General features: G+C 35.4%; 1 protein-coding gene across 1 annotated transcript in view; it reads left to right on the top strand.

Annotated features, from left to right (window-relative positions):
* Positions 1–17,838, top strand: part of GPC5 (glypican 5) — a 1,441,555-nt gene that overhangs the window by 359,962 nt on the left and 1,063,755 nt on the right. The window contains exon 5 of the mRNA XM_023218068.2: positions 768–893. Within this exon, the coding sequence (XP_023073836.1) occupies positions 768–893 (126 nt within the window). The remainder of the gene's footprint in view (positions 1–767; positions 894–17,838) is intronic.

Here is a 17,838-nt window from a genome sequence, read left to right as displayed (position 1 = left end):
AAGTTCTTGGTCCTCCAAAGCCTTGGTTTTAAAACTCAGAAGTTTTTGCTTTCTAAATTAAAACAAAACAAACATGCTCGTTGTTGAATTTTTCCTCCCATAATTGATATGGGGAAGGAAAGTAGTGTGGGAGGAAAAAAATCTTCGTTAATATATTAAATATTATTCCTTCCAAAAACTTTTATTTCCATGCTTCTGAAATATCTTACATGTCTGGGTTTTAGGTCATATTTAGTAAAGACTTTACTTTTTGTTCTTAGATACCAAGAAGACCCAGATAGGAAAATAACCTAGGACACTTTTCATCAGAAAGCAATCACTTGGCATGTTGTAAGTCTCTGACATTTTCCACAGGGAAAATAAAAGTGTTAGTACTCTTATGGTGATGTAGATGACAGCAGGTAGTGAGGACTTTTAGGGAGGCTAAACGAAGTGATGTCTGTCTGTGTGTATCAGTATATACTATTCCCAACCTCTTGGATGTGCAGTTATACAAGATTCATCCCCAGTGAACCCTTTTATTCTAAGAATAAATTAAAATACTAGCTTTTTTCTAAAAAATGATAATGTATTTTCATCCTGGTGGTTAGAAAAGTATTTAAAATATTTGAAAACAAATAGAGAAAATTTAAATACTTATATTCTAAACATTAAACATAGCAATATAAAATTATATCCTAAACATTATGTACAGCAATATATATCATTTTTGATGGCCTTTATTGTGGATATTTAGTTTTAATTGTTTTCTTTCTTCTTTCATTTAGAGAATTTATCAACAGCCTTCGACTGTACAGGTCATTCTATGGAGGTCTAGCGGATCAGCTTTGTACTAATGAATTAGCTGCTGCAGATGGACTTCCCTGCTGGAATGGAGAAGATATAGTAAAAAGGTATTTGATGTGGTCTGTGAAAACCTACTGGTTACATCAACCTTGCTTTCTTTTTCCAAATCTTAAGGGGATTAATTCAGTCTTAACTTTGTCACACAATTTATAGTCTACATTAAATACTCATCTTTAGTTTGTTAAAAAACAAAGAAAAGAACATCAAAACCTGATCCTTTTAGGTATCTTAAAGCTATAATAGCATTCTGTGGTATTTTGAAAGTCTTCTCTTTTACTTATCTATGACTTACCCAACAATCCTACTTTTGAATTAAGCACCATTTTTTTAAATCCAGTCTGTCTGTTGTTTACCAAATATTGTATTTATTTTTAAATTCATGAGTATTAGAAAGTGAGGAAATTCAGTGAAATGTGAATACCCATACAAATATTCATTGGTATATGGATATGTGTCCTAACAATGTGTCCATCCTGCAATGTTCTGATAGAAAGAAACAGAGCATGCAAGAAAGAGAGAGACAGAGACTGAGAAAGAGAAAGAGAGAGAGAGACTATGTAATAGTGGGGGCATATATATATATATATATATATATATATATATATATATATATATATATCTGTTAGAGGCATTTTTCATTTGTTTGTTGTCAATTATTCTCAAACTTAGGAGTGAAATTCCATGTTTATTTTTTTTCCTCCCTGTCTAGAATTTCGTTGACAGTTTATTTTCCTTTATTTCCTATAACTGATTATACTTTCGAGCAATCTCTTGAGCTTAAGAAAGTCATAAATTCTCCCTCTGTGGTCAATTAAACTGGTTGGGGAAAAGTGTCTTGATTTGCCAGTACTGGTGGTTATTATAGAATGTAGGATGATGAGGTTTTGTGTTTGGATCTGAATCTGTTAAACTATAAAACAAATATATTTTTATTTATACATTTTGCTTTTTGGATTTGAATCCATTAAAAAGTATACTTTGGATTTGAGTCTGTTAACATATATTTTTGAGCAGTCTCCAAAATGAAAGACAGGGTGTTAAGCTTTCTGACAGATATGGTTTGGCTGTGTCCCCACCCAAGTCTCATCTTGAATTGTGGTTCCCATAATCCCAGGTGACCTGGGAGGGACCTGGTGGGAGATAATTTAATCATAGGGATGGTTTCCCCCATCCTGTTCTTGGGATAGTGAGTTAATTCTCCCGAGATCTGATGGTTTTAGAAGGGGCTTCCCCCTTTGCTATGCACATATACTTCTCTTTGCTGCTGCCATGTGAAGAAGGACATATTTGCTTCCCCTTATGCCATGATTGTAAGTTTCCTGAGGCCTCTCGGGAACTGTGAGTTCCTGAACTCATGCTGAACTATGAGTCGATTAAACTTCTTTCCTTTATAAATTAACCAGTCTTGGGTATTTCTTCATAGCACTATAAAAGTGGACTAATACAATGACTTACAAATAAACCTACTCTATATGCAGATAGGTGGTTTAGTTACCACAAAAGTGATGAGTTCATTTAAAACGTTATTTAGCAAATTAACTTTGCTATGATAAACATATACTATAATCAGTTTTTAATAGAAATTTATATAACAAAGCCATTTATATATTTCTGGGTGATCATTTTCATTATAGTTAAGAGCCACATTCCTGAAATATTAAATGATTATTTTATTAATATCCTGAATATCTGAATATCTCATACTTAGAGTTCATAGAAAAAAATATTGAAGACAAAAACTATTTAAATTTAAATAAAATAATTGGCTGATATGGTCAGTGCTCTTTTTAAATTATGCACCTTGGATGTTGCAATTAAGAATTTTGCAAATATTTCTTTATTGCTTTTACTGAGAGAAGTGATAGCATTCTTGTACTTTGAGCTCTTAATGTATTCATGTCAGCATTTCTGCTTCTTAGACCCAGTAATTCAATTCTACTTTGACATAATATTTTTTCAAATTCTTCAAACTGGAATTGAACTTTTTGTATATTTCTACAAAGACTAATGAGAAACCCATAGTGATTAATAAAAAATTATTATGTAAATATATTTAATATACTACATTACATTATGTTGTATTATATTATCTGAATCTACAGCTGCAAGAACCTTAGTTTGAATTTATCCCATTCCTCTCTTGACAAGTTGGTCTGGGCTTTGTGTAATGGGAAATACCGTTGGAGAAATCAATGATTTGGGGAAACCTTTTAGAGTGATAGCATTTTCAGCTGAAATAATATATTTTATTCTACATAATATATTTTTAAAGACCTCATTCGTGGTTTATGAATTTAAAAAAGCACATAGTTAGCAAGGATTCTCCATGAAAACCATCCACATTTCTGATCAGCGAAGTGTGTGATTCTTAGTATTCTCGTTTGCTTCCAGCTAATGCCTTCCCTTTCCTGTACCACCACGGACTCCTATTTGCCACTTCCAAGTGCATAGGGACTCCAGTCTCTTGTGAACAAGCTTCACTGTGCCTTTAACTCTCTTCAAATAATTCTTCCAGCCTCATCACCTTAATGGACATTTTCCCTTTCTTGAGCACATTTTTCTCTTCCATTTCTGTCTCAAGGGTCCCCAACCTTTTCTTGTCCCCTTTGGTTCCCAGGGCCAGCAGATGAGCCTCACACACTCCTACCACCTCTAAGGCTACTTCCAAAATGAGCATCTTTCAGCCCTGATTATTCTGTTGCAGTGAAATGAGGGTTTCAGAAGCATTATTTAATTCCCCCAGTACTTCACTTTTAATCCCCCAAGTAAGCTGTTTGGACTCTCTCTTTTCTATTTGATGATGAGAAAATTCGGTGTCCTTTGACTTAAAAAATTAACTAAAAATTTTAATTTTAGTCCTGACTCAGTCAATTCTTTATTTTTTTCATTTTTAATGTTTATGTGTCACATAGCAGGTGTATATGGGGTACATGTGATATTTTGATACAGGTATGCAATATCTAATAATCACATCAGAGTAAATGAGGTACCCATCAACTCAAGCACTTATCATTCATTTCTTTGTGTTATAAACATTCCAATTATACTTTCAGTTACTTTAAAATGTACAATAAATTATTGCTGACTATAGTCACCCTGTTGTGCTATCCAATACTAGATTTTATTCAGTCTGTCTAACTATATTTTTGTACCTATTAATTATCCCTATTACCCTCTTCCCACTACTCTTCCCAGCCTCTGGTAACCATCCTTCTACTCTCCATCTCCATGAATTCAATTGTTTTAATTTTTAGCTCCCAAAAATGATTGAGAATATGTGAAGTTTATCTTTCTGTGCCTGGCTTATTTCACTCAACATAATGGCTTCCAGTTCCATCCCCTTGATGTAAATTTAGAATGAGATTTTTTTTTCCTCAATGCCAACTCAATGGTAAAATATAAATATCCATCCATTCTTGTTGATTGATTATGGTATCATGAAATGTTACATAGCAGTTAAAGTGAGACATATTTATATCTGCTACTGTGGAATGATGTCAAATAATTAAACAAAATTAGCTAGAAACAGGATACAGTATATTTTACCGGCAGATGTGAAAAAAAGCAAAATAGATATTAATGTTGCTTCTGCATAGACTATTTCTGGAAAGTTACAAGAAAATTGTTAATATGCCTAAATTTAGGACAAAATACTAGGGGGTGGGGGGGGGGTCTTTTTTTTTTTCATTTGTATTGTACATACTTATTTTAAATGAAAACAGGTGTTAAAATATACAAGAATTATGGGCCATTATTGTTTTTTATGTTTTACAATTCTCAAAAAAAGTAAAAATTCATGTTGTGAAAAGTGCTATTTATACATTTAATTTCTACTAATTCAGATTTTCCTAGTAATTTTGTGATATAGTTTTGTCAAAGCATTAATACATATGCTTCAATACTGAACTGCTGAATTTAGGAGAGTTTCTAAATAAAGTCAAGTCCTGATCACCGTTACAATCTTAAATTATTAACCACTTTCTCCTTGAGAAAAAAAACGAAGTATAGCAGTGATCTGTGGTGAAAAGCTCTGAGCAATCCTCATATGTGAGATTCATTTCAGAGACCTGCAGTTAGTTCAGGTAAGTAATGCCATTCAGTTTTGAGGAAATGGACAGCAAGTGAATGTATACTACATTTGGGGATGATAGATTGTTTTCCTTTTTTATGGTAGGTTATAATACCCATCAGGTTCATTCTAGAGGAATTAAGCCAAACACATCAATAGGCTAAATTGGTGGCCAAGATGAAGTCTATTCTTCATTATAAGAGTGAAGCAATTATTTTGGCAAGATTTCTTCTCCTGCAGGCATTTTTAAAGAGGTGATTGATATGATTATTTATGTGCACAGACATTCTGCTTCAAAGACTAGGAGAGCCATACAGACTATTTTAATGTCATGACAGTCCTGTAAAATTGTGTGAACTCACCTATGTGCTGATCAAAAGAGGTGGAATTCCTTTGTGATTGTAGATGAAAATGTCTCAAATATCTGTAGTGTATAAAGAGTTTAATTTTTGAAACAAAATCTATTTAACTCAAATGATTTTGAAGACTATATTCATATCATGTAGTCTGTTGCAACACTGAGGTCAACAGTTCAAACAATTTCTGATTTAGGATGAAAATATTATTGAAATCCATGTAGTCTGTATCTCTTATAGTCTCTTTTATCTCCCCTTCCTGTCTCTTCATTGTGAAACAACATTGTTCTCTGAAAGGCATTTTAGTCTTTGTTCTCAGTTCTCTGTGATTACAAATTGATTGTTTGATGATTCGTTCTTTTCTTTCTGGGCATTGAAGTTCAGGTGACAGCTCCTTAATTACCAGGGCTTCCTTTTCCCTTTTGATTAACTGATAATCCTGTAACTGTCCCTCAGTCTCCAGGAATTGACCTCCACAATGACTCTTAAACTAGACAGTATCTGTTAAATACCTTTTTGAGGAAAACTCTCAAATCGCATTTTTCCTCTGCTTTTATACCACCTCAACAATCATCAACGCAGACCTTCTGTGACCAAAAGTATGGGTTTTTTTCACCGCACACCAAGCATCCAAAACCAGATGAGTGTCCTCCAAATCAATTCCAACACTATCTACCTGGAGATCCCACAGGCTGAGAGCTCAGTCCCCAAGACTGCTCTACCTTTCTGAGACCAGTTACAGGTCCCAACCTCCAGAACTTCTGACCTACTGGCTTCAAGTTGGGGTTTCTACAACCCCCTCTTGGGATTCATTGAATCTGATGGAGCAGTTCATGGAATTCAGAGAAACACTTACGTTTACCAGTTTTTTTTTTTTTTTTTTATCAAGTATATTACAAAGAATACAGATGAACAGATGCCTAGGGCAAGCTATGGGGTAAGGGGTGAGGGGCGTCCGTGTCCTCTCCCTCCAAGAACTTCCCTCCAAGAACAGCTGCCCTCCAAGAACTTCTTTGTGTCAGCTATCCAGAAGTTCTTTCAACCTTGTCCTCTGGAATTTTTATGGAGACATGATTAAATTTGCCATTGGCCATTGGTGATCAACTTGACCTTCAGCCCCTCTTCCCTCCCTGGAGGTTGATGGATGGGGCTGAAAGTCCCAACCCTCTGATCATGCTTCTGTCTTTCTGAAGTGTCAGTCAACTTAGCATACAAAAAGCACTTTGGAGATTCCAGTGATTTTCACATATGCCAAGAAATGGGGAAGAAGACCAAATTATATATTTTGTAATATCGTAGCACCCTGGTAAAATTAATATGCCACATTATTTCTACTTCATCTTGATTAAGTTAATGTTCCTGAATGCTTCTTTCATAATCCAGTTTTCTCTTTTCTAGCTGTTATGATAAGCTGACCCTTTTCCTCAACTGGTTGTGCGTGAGTTTTTAAAATCAGATAAAATAGAAAACTTTATAAATCTCTGAGAGTTTGTACTCTACCATTTTTCACTTTTCCTTCCACCCAGGCAATGACAGTTTTCCTGACCATAATTTTGTTAACCTCAATTTTTTTTTTTTCCTTTTACCCATTATCTAGCTGGAAAGCCACTTCAATCTTTCGTTTTTCTTCCTGACCTTACAGCATTCAATTATATGTTTCCTATTTAACATCTGTCCTAGTTTCCAAAAATTTTAAACTTCATTTTAAAAACAATCAGTTCTCAGGATTGTCTGAATTTCTGAATTTTATTAATGTAACAACTGATTGCTTTTCCTATGTTTGTTGTGCAAAGGCAGAATGTTCTTTATGACTTAAACACCAGTTTGTTTTCTATTTCTTTTTTTTCCCCCCTCTGGCAAATTCTGCCTATCCAATCAGTTTCTCATATCCTTAATCTATACCTTCCTGATAATTATCATTATCATACCTATAGCCTATCATATTTGGTTCAGAATTGGAGGTTGCTTAAAAATGTGATTTGAAGACTTCTTCCTCACTTCTGCAGTCTACCATGGAGCTTGAAATACTCACAATTAACTGAATAATTTTCAATTAAATCATTTTCTCCATGCAACTGTATATTCAGTTTTGCCAAACTCTCACTTTCGTCTTGAATCTTAGGGGATGAAGCCCCTCATTTGCATTTCATTTAACCCCTAAATGCACTGTGACACCTATAATACTTTTTTTTTTTTTTTTTTTTGCATTTATATGTCACACATCTTCTTTCTTTTTCTCTATTGCAGTTTCTTTTGGAATAGAGCTCCTGTATTATCTGAGAGTCTAAGAATTATTAATATCATTGAACATCAATGAGTAGTTCTTTGATGATAACAAGACTCTGAGGGAATGGCATTTTTATAAGCATTAGTGAGAACTGAGAGATTTAGGACTTTGGACTTGGTGATAACGCTCTGATGGGGAATATGTGGGTCCAAAGTGAAGTTGATGCCTGAAAGGAAGATTAGATGAAGGGAGATGAATCATACAAGTTACAATCTATGCTGACTCTGGATGCTGAGTTTTTTTTTTTTTCCCGGACAACTTTAAGACCATGTACGTCTCATGGTATGCACTTTCATGGACATTTTTGTGAAATGGAAATCTAAAGAACTCCATGAATCTGAAATGTTTTTGGTTAGAGACATGTTGGGTGGGATTGTTCCTATCAAAAAGATGAGGCAGTGGAATGAGGGGTAGATCCATGTGCAAAGACCCGCCCAAGGTCAGAAGTCTGACTTTGCAATCTTCAGTGAGGGAAGAATTGAACATTTCTGCTCATTTGTGACAAAAATAAAAAGTGCAGTTTCAGATGTAAGGGACTACAGAATTCATCACATTGCAGAATACACACTCTAGGTTCAATTAGACAAGTACAGGTATGGCTGATGGTTTGAAATCAACATAAAATAAATTTGCAGGATGCTTGGCTGTGTAATATCCCTATGCCACATTCGGACTCTCCCTGCCTTCCATTTTCCTTTTAGGTAATTTTTATTTCAGTGATAGTCCCTAAGTAGTTATCTCATGGTTTGGGTCTATAACAAATATAGTCGCCCCTTTGTATCTATGAGGAATTGTATCCAGGACCTCTCTCAAATACCAGAACTCAAGGATGCTCAAGTCTCAGATATAAAATGGGTAGTATTTGCATAAAACCTATGCATCTCCTCCTGTGTACTTTAAATCTCTAGACTAAATATAGTACCAAATACAATGTAAATTCTATGTAAACAATTATTATACTGTTTTTTACAACTTGATATTGTTTTTTATTTTTGCATTTTTTTCTTCAAATATTTTTGATTTGTGGTTGGTTGAATCCTTGAACACAGTTGAATCCCTGATGTGGAACTGGTGGATACAGAGGACCAATTGTAATACAGGAGATGTTTGCAAGGACATGCACATTTTATTAACTTGGCTCCAAGTCCTGACATTCCTAACTACTGTTAAAGCCTAGGAAAATATTCATCATTCTCAGGTCGATATACACGTTTTGGTCTTTTCTAAAAATGCTCTATGAATGCAGCAGTAATTTCATGCTATCTCATCTTCTGAGCTGAGACAGTTCTTCCGTATCTCTCTTTAATGACTTATTGGCTTGGTAATCAGCTGTCTCTGGTTAAGGGTGTGTAATCATTACTTTCAGAGAGCTAGACTCAGAAAGGTCTGAGTAGAAACATTAAATCCTCTAGGAATGCCATTTTTACCTTGTCACCAGAATAAAAACATGGCCAGCTGTCAGAACTTTTTTGGTCACTATTAGTGCCTGAAGGATCTTTCATTATGGATTAGTTCCATAAACAGTGTAAATTTGGTAATGAAAATGTCCAGTCCAACCTAATAATCAAACGTGTGAAATTCACTTACTCTTTGTTTTTCCTCTCCTCCAGTTAGTTTCTGCTTCAGTCTAAGAGTCCCTAGTGGGGTGTGTATGTGAACCGTTTCAGATTCGTGTGCCATCCTTGCGCTCTCCCCGTCCTTCAAACGATGTTTCTGACTCCCCTGTGCTTGTAGTTGGGAAGTTTGGAGCTGGGGAGATGATGGATCAAAAGTGAGAAAGAAGGCGTGAGAGAAGAAAACACTCTTTGTGAGTGGTAATTTTATGATTTCTCATTGATGTTTTCTAGCCTCAATTAACAGCTAGGTATTAACTGCTGATGCCCTAGAGCTTTTGTGTGCTTAAGACAATATCTCTCCTCTCTATTTCTCCATGTGATGGTAACATTTTGGCCTCTTTCTGCTGAGATCTTTTGGTGGGTTCCTTTTCTCCCATATCATCTATTCTAGCCCATAGAAACCTTCCCTCTCTTTTCTACTTTCGGTGGAAGTACAGCCTACACCTAATGCAGCTGCCTTTCTTTACTCTGCCACTAGACAGCCAACTTCTGCTACAAGAATGGGCTGCCTGCCATTTGCTTAGGCATAGGCCAACTACCAGCCCTTTTAGTCCTTCCAGCTCCAAGGATCCTTCAACACTTCTCTCACCTAGGACCAATGAATGAGGGAATGTCGTAGCAGTTCAACCAGCTTTCTTCAAACAAGTTCTCTGCTTTGGCCTCTTCAGCTTCAATCCTTTTATTCAATTAAGGTGGATGTCAGACTTTGGGACTGAAAACAAGGTTTCAGTCATCTGCTTTTCATGTCTAGCACCTCGCTGAAAGTGAGGGGTATGTGCCATCTATTGTCCCTTGTTCTCAGCTGAAATGGAAACAGAAAGAGTACTATTTTAGCACCCTTTTCCATGTACTTGGAAGTGGTGTGGAGAAGACAGAAAACTAGTTTCCAAATTCACGATACTGCAGTAGGCCTTGAATGGAATGCAAAGGTATATGAGATATTTTCCCAATCTTTAAGGGACTTGGAATATAAAACTGGTAGAAAACATGTTCACAAAACATGTTCACAGCAAAACAGATTTTGAAATAAAAGAAGTATACAATCGCAGAGACTTTCAAATAGGGGAAAATTATTTTTTGATTGAGAGGATTCAACAGTATTTAATGAAAGAGGTAATATGTGATATGGGTTTTCATTCAATTAAAATATAGTCTTTAAAGTATTTACGGATGAGATGAGGTAATGTCTGAGAATACTTTAACATAATTCAGTGAGTGGGAGAAGGAGGGTCATATTGTATTTGAAGTGAAGTTTTCTGAGTAATCATTGAAGCTGTTTGATGGGAACAGTGTTATACTATATTTTCTGTATCTTTATATTCATTTAAAATTCCATAATACATAAATACAAAAATATAGCAACACAATAAAAATAATTTTGTCACTGTCTAGTCTTTCACAAACACTGTTCTAGATGCTAGGGATACAGTGATGCACAAAATAGGCATAAGCCCATCTCTCATGTAGATTAGGATATAGAAGAGAAGAACACAGAACAAATATTTACAAGTGGAAACAGTTTACAAAATCTTTCAAGTTGGATGGAATTTTAATCAGCAGACTTGGAAGCAAGAATGTGAGTGTGAGAAAATGCATTCTTGAGTGAAATGCTCTGAGTTTAGTGGCCTCTATATTGCATTATTTTCATTTGTGTAAAAACTTTCAGATTATGTTTACTCCTTCTCACTATTCTCTTTCATTTCAGCTTCATGGGCATGTGGTGACTATTAAAGGCCTTGTCTCATTCATTGTAATGCAACCATTCATTCATAAAACCAGCAAGGCTCAGTGGTTAGGAACAGATTCAGGAGCCTTGCTACTAAGGTTGTCAATAAAGATTAACCACTTACCAGTGATGTGAATTAAGACATACTCATTAATCTCTAAGTGCATCAGTTTTCTTGTCTTTAAAATGTGGGTAAGGCCGGAGCGGTAGCTCACGCCTGTAATCCCAGCACTTCGGGAAGCTGAGGTGGGCGGATCACGAGGTCAGGAGTTCAAGACCAGCCTGACCAACATGGTGAAACCCTGTCTTTACTAAAAATATAAAATTAACCGGGTGTGGTGCCATGTGCCTGCAATCTCAGCTACTCAAGTGGCTGAGGCAGGAAAATTGCTTGAACCCAGGAGGCAGAGGTTGCAGTGAGCAGAGATCGTGCCACTGTACTCCAGCCTGGGTGGCAGAGAGAGACTTTATCTCAAAAAAGAAAAAAGTAGGTGAAAATAATACCTACCTAATATTGAAAGTTAAATGAGTTATTCACATAAACGGTTTAGAATCCTAGATATAACATAGTAAACAGTCAATAACTGTTATGTTATTATTAAATAAAATATGCTCATTTACTTCAATGGAAATGAAACTGTATTGTACTGACATTTTCTCTTCATTGAATGGATTCTGTCTTGGATCAGAAGACTTCTATTTGTAAGACAAAGGCATATGCATTCTTGAGTGAAATGCTCTGAGTTTGGTGGCCTCTAGTGAAGGTTCTTTAATGAGTTAATAAAAATTAGTATTAGGGATTTGGGTTTGGGAGTAGGAGATATTCCATTATCAATACTTTAAATGGTTATTTTGTTGGATCTGAAATCAGAGAAATTATATCTTAATAGGTAGTTCATCAGCTACTCCAAACTGGAGAGTGATAATCACTTGAACCCAGAACTGAAAGTTAAGACACAAAGATAAAGCACTATAGAGATAAGAGTAAAACGCTTATTTCTAACCAGTGCTTTGGGAATATTCACTCACTGGTTAGTCTTAGAGTTGATCTTAGTGAACCATCAGTTGATTGGAAATCAATTTCTGAAGCAAGGCTAAATTTCAGTATATCACACAACAGATTGTTTTGGGTGACATGGCAACTTTAATGCTGATACAATTCTAGTCATCTCCCTTCATCCACTGAGTTCCCAAAGGAAACAGGTATTTTAAACTGAATCTCTAGGAAAAAATGACATCCGCTTTTCCCATGTGTCTACTCAGTTTCTTGCCATGCCGACACAGTACAAGGATACTATTTTTAACTTGTTACATGCGTCCAGAGGTTGAATAGAGGAAGATAAAAAGATAAAAGATAGGAAGATAAAAGTTCACTGAAGTGGAAACCTAAAGGACCTTTTCCCATCTGTTTGGCACAGAAGTTGTTATCTCTTTGGGAGTACAGATTTCATCACAGTTCTATAGACTTGTGACTTCCAGATTGTGTAATTGCAAAACAGCAGCAGTCTTCAAGGGCTCCAGGATGCCTTTTCTTACTTTAACCAGAGTAGTTTCTTATTCATCCTTCGTTTTCATACTGAGATTACACCTGAAAAGCTATTCCCTTTTCAGTAAAATGGATGTAAGTTTGCTAAACTACAAAAATGGAAAATATTGTTTATTAGTCTAGTTCCAGTATTTCCATTTCATAGCATATCAATTCATTGTTGAATGATTTATTATATTTTAAAGTAAAATGCTAGAAGGGAGATTGAAAAAGAACAGTCACCTGTTCTTATTATATTTTTCTTCAAATAGACTATAGTGTAGTCTAATTGAATTTATAGGAATAGCTCATCAGATAGCACATTTTATTGTCCAACCATCCAAATCCTTCTTTTCTGATGTATTTTCAAAACAAATAAAGGAAATTTGTTAGATATTATTGAAAAAAATTTACAAAATTTGATTTGAAATTATTTTTACATTAATGCCACATTTTGGCTTACATGATTAATATAATTTTTTGTGGCTGCAATTATGTATAAAACTGATTAAAGATCAAACTCTGAAAGTAGGTTGTCTAAACACACACATGCAAATAATTCACATGCATCTACTTCTTCAGGAAAATAAAGAAATAAAAATATTTTCTTACTTCAGAGTAGTCATGAAGAAATGAAATATTCAGTAAAATGAAAAGTATAATTATATGTGTGAAATGTTCATTTTTGAATTATTCTAGACAGAATCTAGACCTTTTAGTTATATTAGATCATTAAATCAACAACAGTTTAGAATAAATAAGGTTAAATTATTTGGTACCAAATAAAAATATCATGTTTTTAACAAGCAGTGTGTATTTAAATATTACAAGTATTGCTATTTACTAAAAAATGTGTTGTACGTTGGTTTGCAGTTGAGTCATTGCCATCTAATATGAAATCATGCATCTCAAATTAGAATACATGCTTCTACAGAGGTAAGTACTCATGCTCTGTAGGGTAGAGAGAGCCACAGCATAAACATCACACCTATAGTCAGAGGGCTTACTATGTGACTGCATGTAGTAGTGTATTAGTCATTGTTGTCCAGAAAACAAAAACAAAACCAATCTTGCTCTCTCTCTTTCTCTCTCTGAAAGTAACTTACTTTCAGGAATTGGCTCATGTGATTGTGGGGACTGGTAAGTCCAAAATCTACAGGGCATGCTACTAGGCTTGAAATTCTGCAAGGAACCTGCCAGAAGTTGCAGTCTTGAGTCCAAAGGTGATCCAAAGGTAGAATTCCATCCTCTTCTGGGGACCTTAGTATCTCCTAAGGCTTTCAGTTGATTGAATGAGGACCGCCAACATTATGGAGGCAAAGATGCTTTACTCCAAGTCTACTGATTTAAATATTAATAACATCTAAAAATTACCTTCACAGCAACATGTAGACTGGTATTTGACCAAACCCACTGGGTACTACAGCCTAGCCAAGTTGCCACATAACATTAATTATCACAGGTAGTATTTTAGGTGAGGAATGAGATGGCAAACCTGTGCTCTCATGGTGCTGATGTCATAGAAGTTGGGTTAAGGATATGTTAGATTGAGGATCCAGGAAAACCTTCTCTGGAGAAATCACATTTAGGCTGAATATGTGGAAAGATCTGAATTTTCCAAGTAGAGAGAATACCGTGCTTCATGTGTCTAAGGAACAGAAGGGAAATCAGCATTTGTGGCTCAGGGTGATGCAGATGATGCTGGAGGATTGTCTGGAATGAGACTGTAGCTTGGGCAAGTGTCAGGTTAAATAAGTCCAGGAAGAAGCTTGGATTTTTTCTATGTGCTTTGAGAAGTCATTGGCGGTTTCCACCTATAAGATTGAGTGTAGGGGGAATTTGTTTTCCTCTGTATTCACACTCAACACAGAACACTTTTGTGACCAGAAGTGTGGGAATTTCTCCCAAACCAAGCAATTGTCCAGTTCTATTTGAACAACAACTGTATGTTGTATCATTCAACTGAATTACCACACTAACCTGAGTTACCACAGACCTCACTTGTTAAGGGCTTAGTCCCACAAGGTGCACCCCACTTTAGATGCCAATCACAAGTGGTAGGTCCCCAGATTATGCACAACTTCCATATGAGTGGGCTACACATTGAAGATTCTCATGAGTCCCTTCTTGGGTTTTGTCATTTGCTAGAATGGCTCACAGGACTCAGAGAAACACTTTGCCTGTGTTTACTCTTTTATTATAAAGGATGCAATTCATGAGCAGCCAAAGGGAATAAATACATTGGGCAGGAAATGGAAGAAGGAATGTGGAGCTTCCAAGTCCTCTCTGGGCATGCCATCCTCCCAGCACTTTCATATGTTCATCACCTAGGTAACTCTCAGAACACCCTGCTTTTGGGATTTTTATTCAGGCTTCATCATGTAGCCTGATCAATCATTGATCAATCATTGATATACAACATGATCAATCAATCATTGAGTATAAATGTATAAATCAATCATCAACTGATTAACTCCATTCCCAGCCCTTCTCCTCTCTGGAGAATGGAAAGTCAACCTGAAAGTTCCAAGCTTCTAATCATGATTTGGTTTTTCTGGTGACCAGCCCCCATCCAAGAAGCCATCAGGAATTACCTCATTAGAAAAAAAGATGCTCCTATCACCCAGGAAATTCCAGAGGATTTAGGAGGAATGTGTTAGATGCTTGCTCCTATCACTCAGGAAATTACAAAGGTCTTAGACACTATGTGAAAGGAAATGGGGTCAAAGATCAAATATTAGAACTGAAAATTATCCCAGTCACCACTATTTATAAGGGTTTTAGGAGCTCTGGTTCAAAGATTGGGGGAGGGAGGGAGGGAGGGAGAGAGAGAGAGAGAGAGACTGTGTGTGTGTGTGTGTACATATTTTTTATTTCACACAAGCAAAGATTTATATAATTTGGATGCTTTATGGAGGGTAATTGTGAATATGAAGTTTGAGGGAAAACCAACATCTTATTTCAAATTGGCCAATTTGTGTGTGGTATACATGAGAGGGAGAATAAAAAAGAGAACAAAACCAGAAACATACCTCTAAAGAATAAAAAGTTATTATTCATAGTGAATGAAAGTCTGTCATGTTTTTGTTGTCTGGAAAATATAAATCTTCTTTGCAGAAAAATGGATACCATAAAGAAACTACAAACACATAACCACACTGAAAATAAAGCATATGCAACTTTTCTCACAAAAGATCACCCCGCCACTAAATGAATGAATAATTCCTCAGCTGAATTAGAAAAATGCCAAAAATCTAATAGAAAAGTAGGCAAAGTGCATGAATAGATAGTTTACAGAACATATCAGTGACTTTTAAACAAAGAAACAAAATTCTCACCCTCAATGTTAAAAATCAAATAAATACAAATCAAATTAAAAATCAAATAACTATTTTTTCACTTATATTTGGAAAGATCGTTAAATTTGATAATTCATAGCAATCACCAGCATGTAGAGAAAATGGTATTTCAACATCTCAATAGAAGGAAAGCTATTCTTTCATCTTTGAAGGGCAACTGGGCAACATGTGTCAATATTGCAAATACATATGATCTCTGAATCATCTATTTCTAATGTAAGACTTCATTCTTAGGTATAATAACATATGTAAACAAAAGAGCATGAATTGCACATATTTTGTACTAACACAAGGCATAACAACCAAAATCTCCATTAATAAGGAAATAATTAAATGGCTATGGCAGATTAAAATAAAGAATATAATTTTGATTTTTATAAAGAAGGAGGTAGCCTTACAGCTAGTGATATGAAAATGCTACAGAAGAAGAGGAGGGTTAAAGGACATGTGTAGGAGGAAAAGTTGATTGATTTTATTTATTTATTTTTTTTTCGAGACGGAGTCTCGCTCTGTCGCCCAGGCTGGAGTGCAGTGGCTGGATCTCGGCTCACTGCAAGCTCCGCCTCCAGGGTTTATTCCATTCTCCTGCCTCAGCCTCCCGAGTAGCTGGGACTACAGGCGCCCGCCACCTCGCCTGGCTAGTTTTTTGTATTTTTTAGTAGAGACGGGGTTTCACCGTGTTAGCCAAGATGGTCTCGATCTCCTGACCTCGTGATCCACCCGTCTGGGCCTCCCAAAGTGCTGGGATTACAGGCTTGAGCCACCGCACAATTGATTATATTTCTATGTGCTTTTATAATTTTTTTACCAACTGCTTTTAGTTGTTTTCCGAAAAAGGAAAAAATTAAAAATATAATGATTCATTAAAATGTTATAATAGAAACATCATATATTTGTACAAGATACAAAAAGATATGATATCTTACTTTGGACCAATTGAAATGCCAGTGCACTACCCTGAGAGTGGTGTCCCAGATTCTATGTTTTAAGGAGCTCTCCAGATGATTCTAATGAGCACTTAAGTTTGCGAACCACTGTCTTTGGCCATCACAATTACTTTTTGGGTAATTATTTTTTTCTAAGATTTTAGACTATTAAAAAAATAGGGAAGAACACATTTGTATTGCAAGGAAGTTTGGATTCCATGTTATGACTAATCTTATTGTAGAAATGATGTGAGATTCTTGTTTGACTATTTTAGAGCAGATTTGGTATCTAATGGGATTCCATCTTGATGTACAGAGCACCTTCTACATAATGAATTTTGCATTTCAGATGGATGAAGTCTTTAACACAGACAGAATTTTAAGTATTGCGTATTTCTGGAAGAAAAGCATTGATCACATCCTCCTTAGATATTTAGTATCACCAATGGAAATTAATTATTTAAGCCACATTCGGATCTGTAACATTGCTCAGGAGGTACAGTGTTTTAAAAATCACTTCTCTTTCATACAAATATACATAATACAATATAGAGAGTTTTGCATAATAATGGCTATTTTTGGATTTTTAAATACTGATGATAATAGACTGCTGAGTAACTGAAAGTAGACATAAGGTGAATATCAGTCATATCTGCTCTTAGTCTAGCATCTCCAGAAAAACAATCTGGAAGGAAAATTCATGGTTTATTAATGATAATATTATTTCATTTGAAAGACATGAATTAGGAATAAATACCATCGCTAATGAAGGTTGAATTTTTATATGCAATTTTTAGTGCAGATATTTTGGTTAAAGATTTCTCCATGTTTTGAATGTGATAATTTCAACATGATATGGTTCTACGATTTAAAAATATTATTTGACCAAAAGTTCTTGCCTAGTCCAGACCGATAGATCAAGCTATTTGTAGAATGTAAAAGCTTGAGGACTAAGCAGCTAATTAGGAATTTATTCATGCAGACATGCAAGTCAGCTTCTCTTTGGGACTCCATCCAAGTCAACACAGAAAGCCTCAAGACGCATACACAAACCTGATCCATTAGTCTATATAATGACGTATTTATCATTCTTTCTCATATGTGTCTTTTGGGAGCTATTCACCAACA

Source organism: Piliocolobus tephrosceles, chromosome X, assembly GCF_002776525.5.
Source record: "Piliocolobus tephrosceles isolate RC106 chromosome X, ASM277652v3, whole genome shotgun sequence".
NCBI classification, from domain to species: domain Eukaryota; kingdom Metazoa; phylum Chordata; class Mammalia; order Primates; family Cercopithecidae; genus Piliocolobus; species Piliocolobus tephrosceles.
This window is presented reverse-complemented; position numbering and strand designations above follow the sequence as displayed.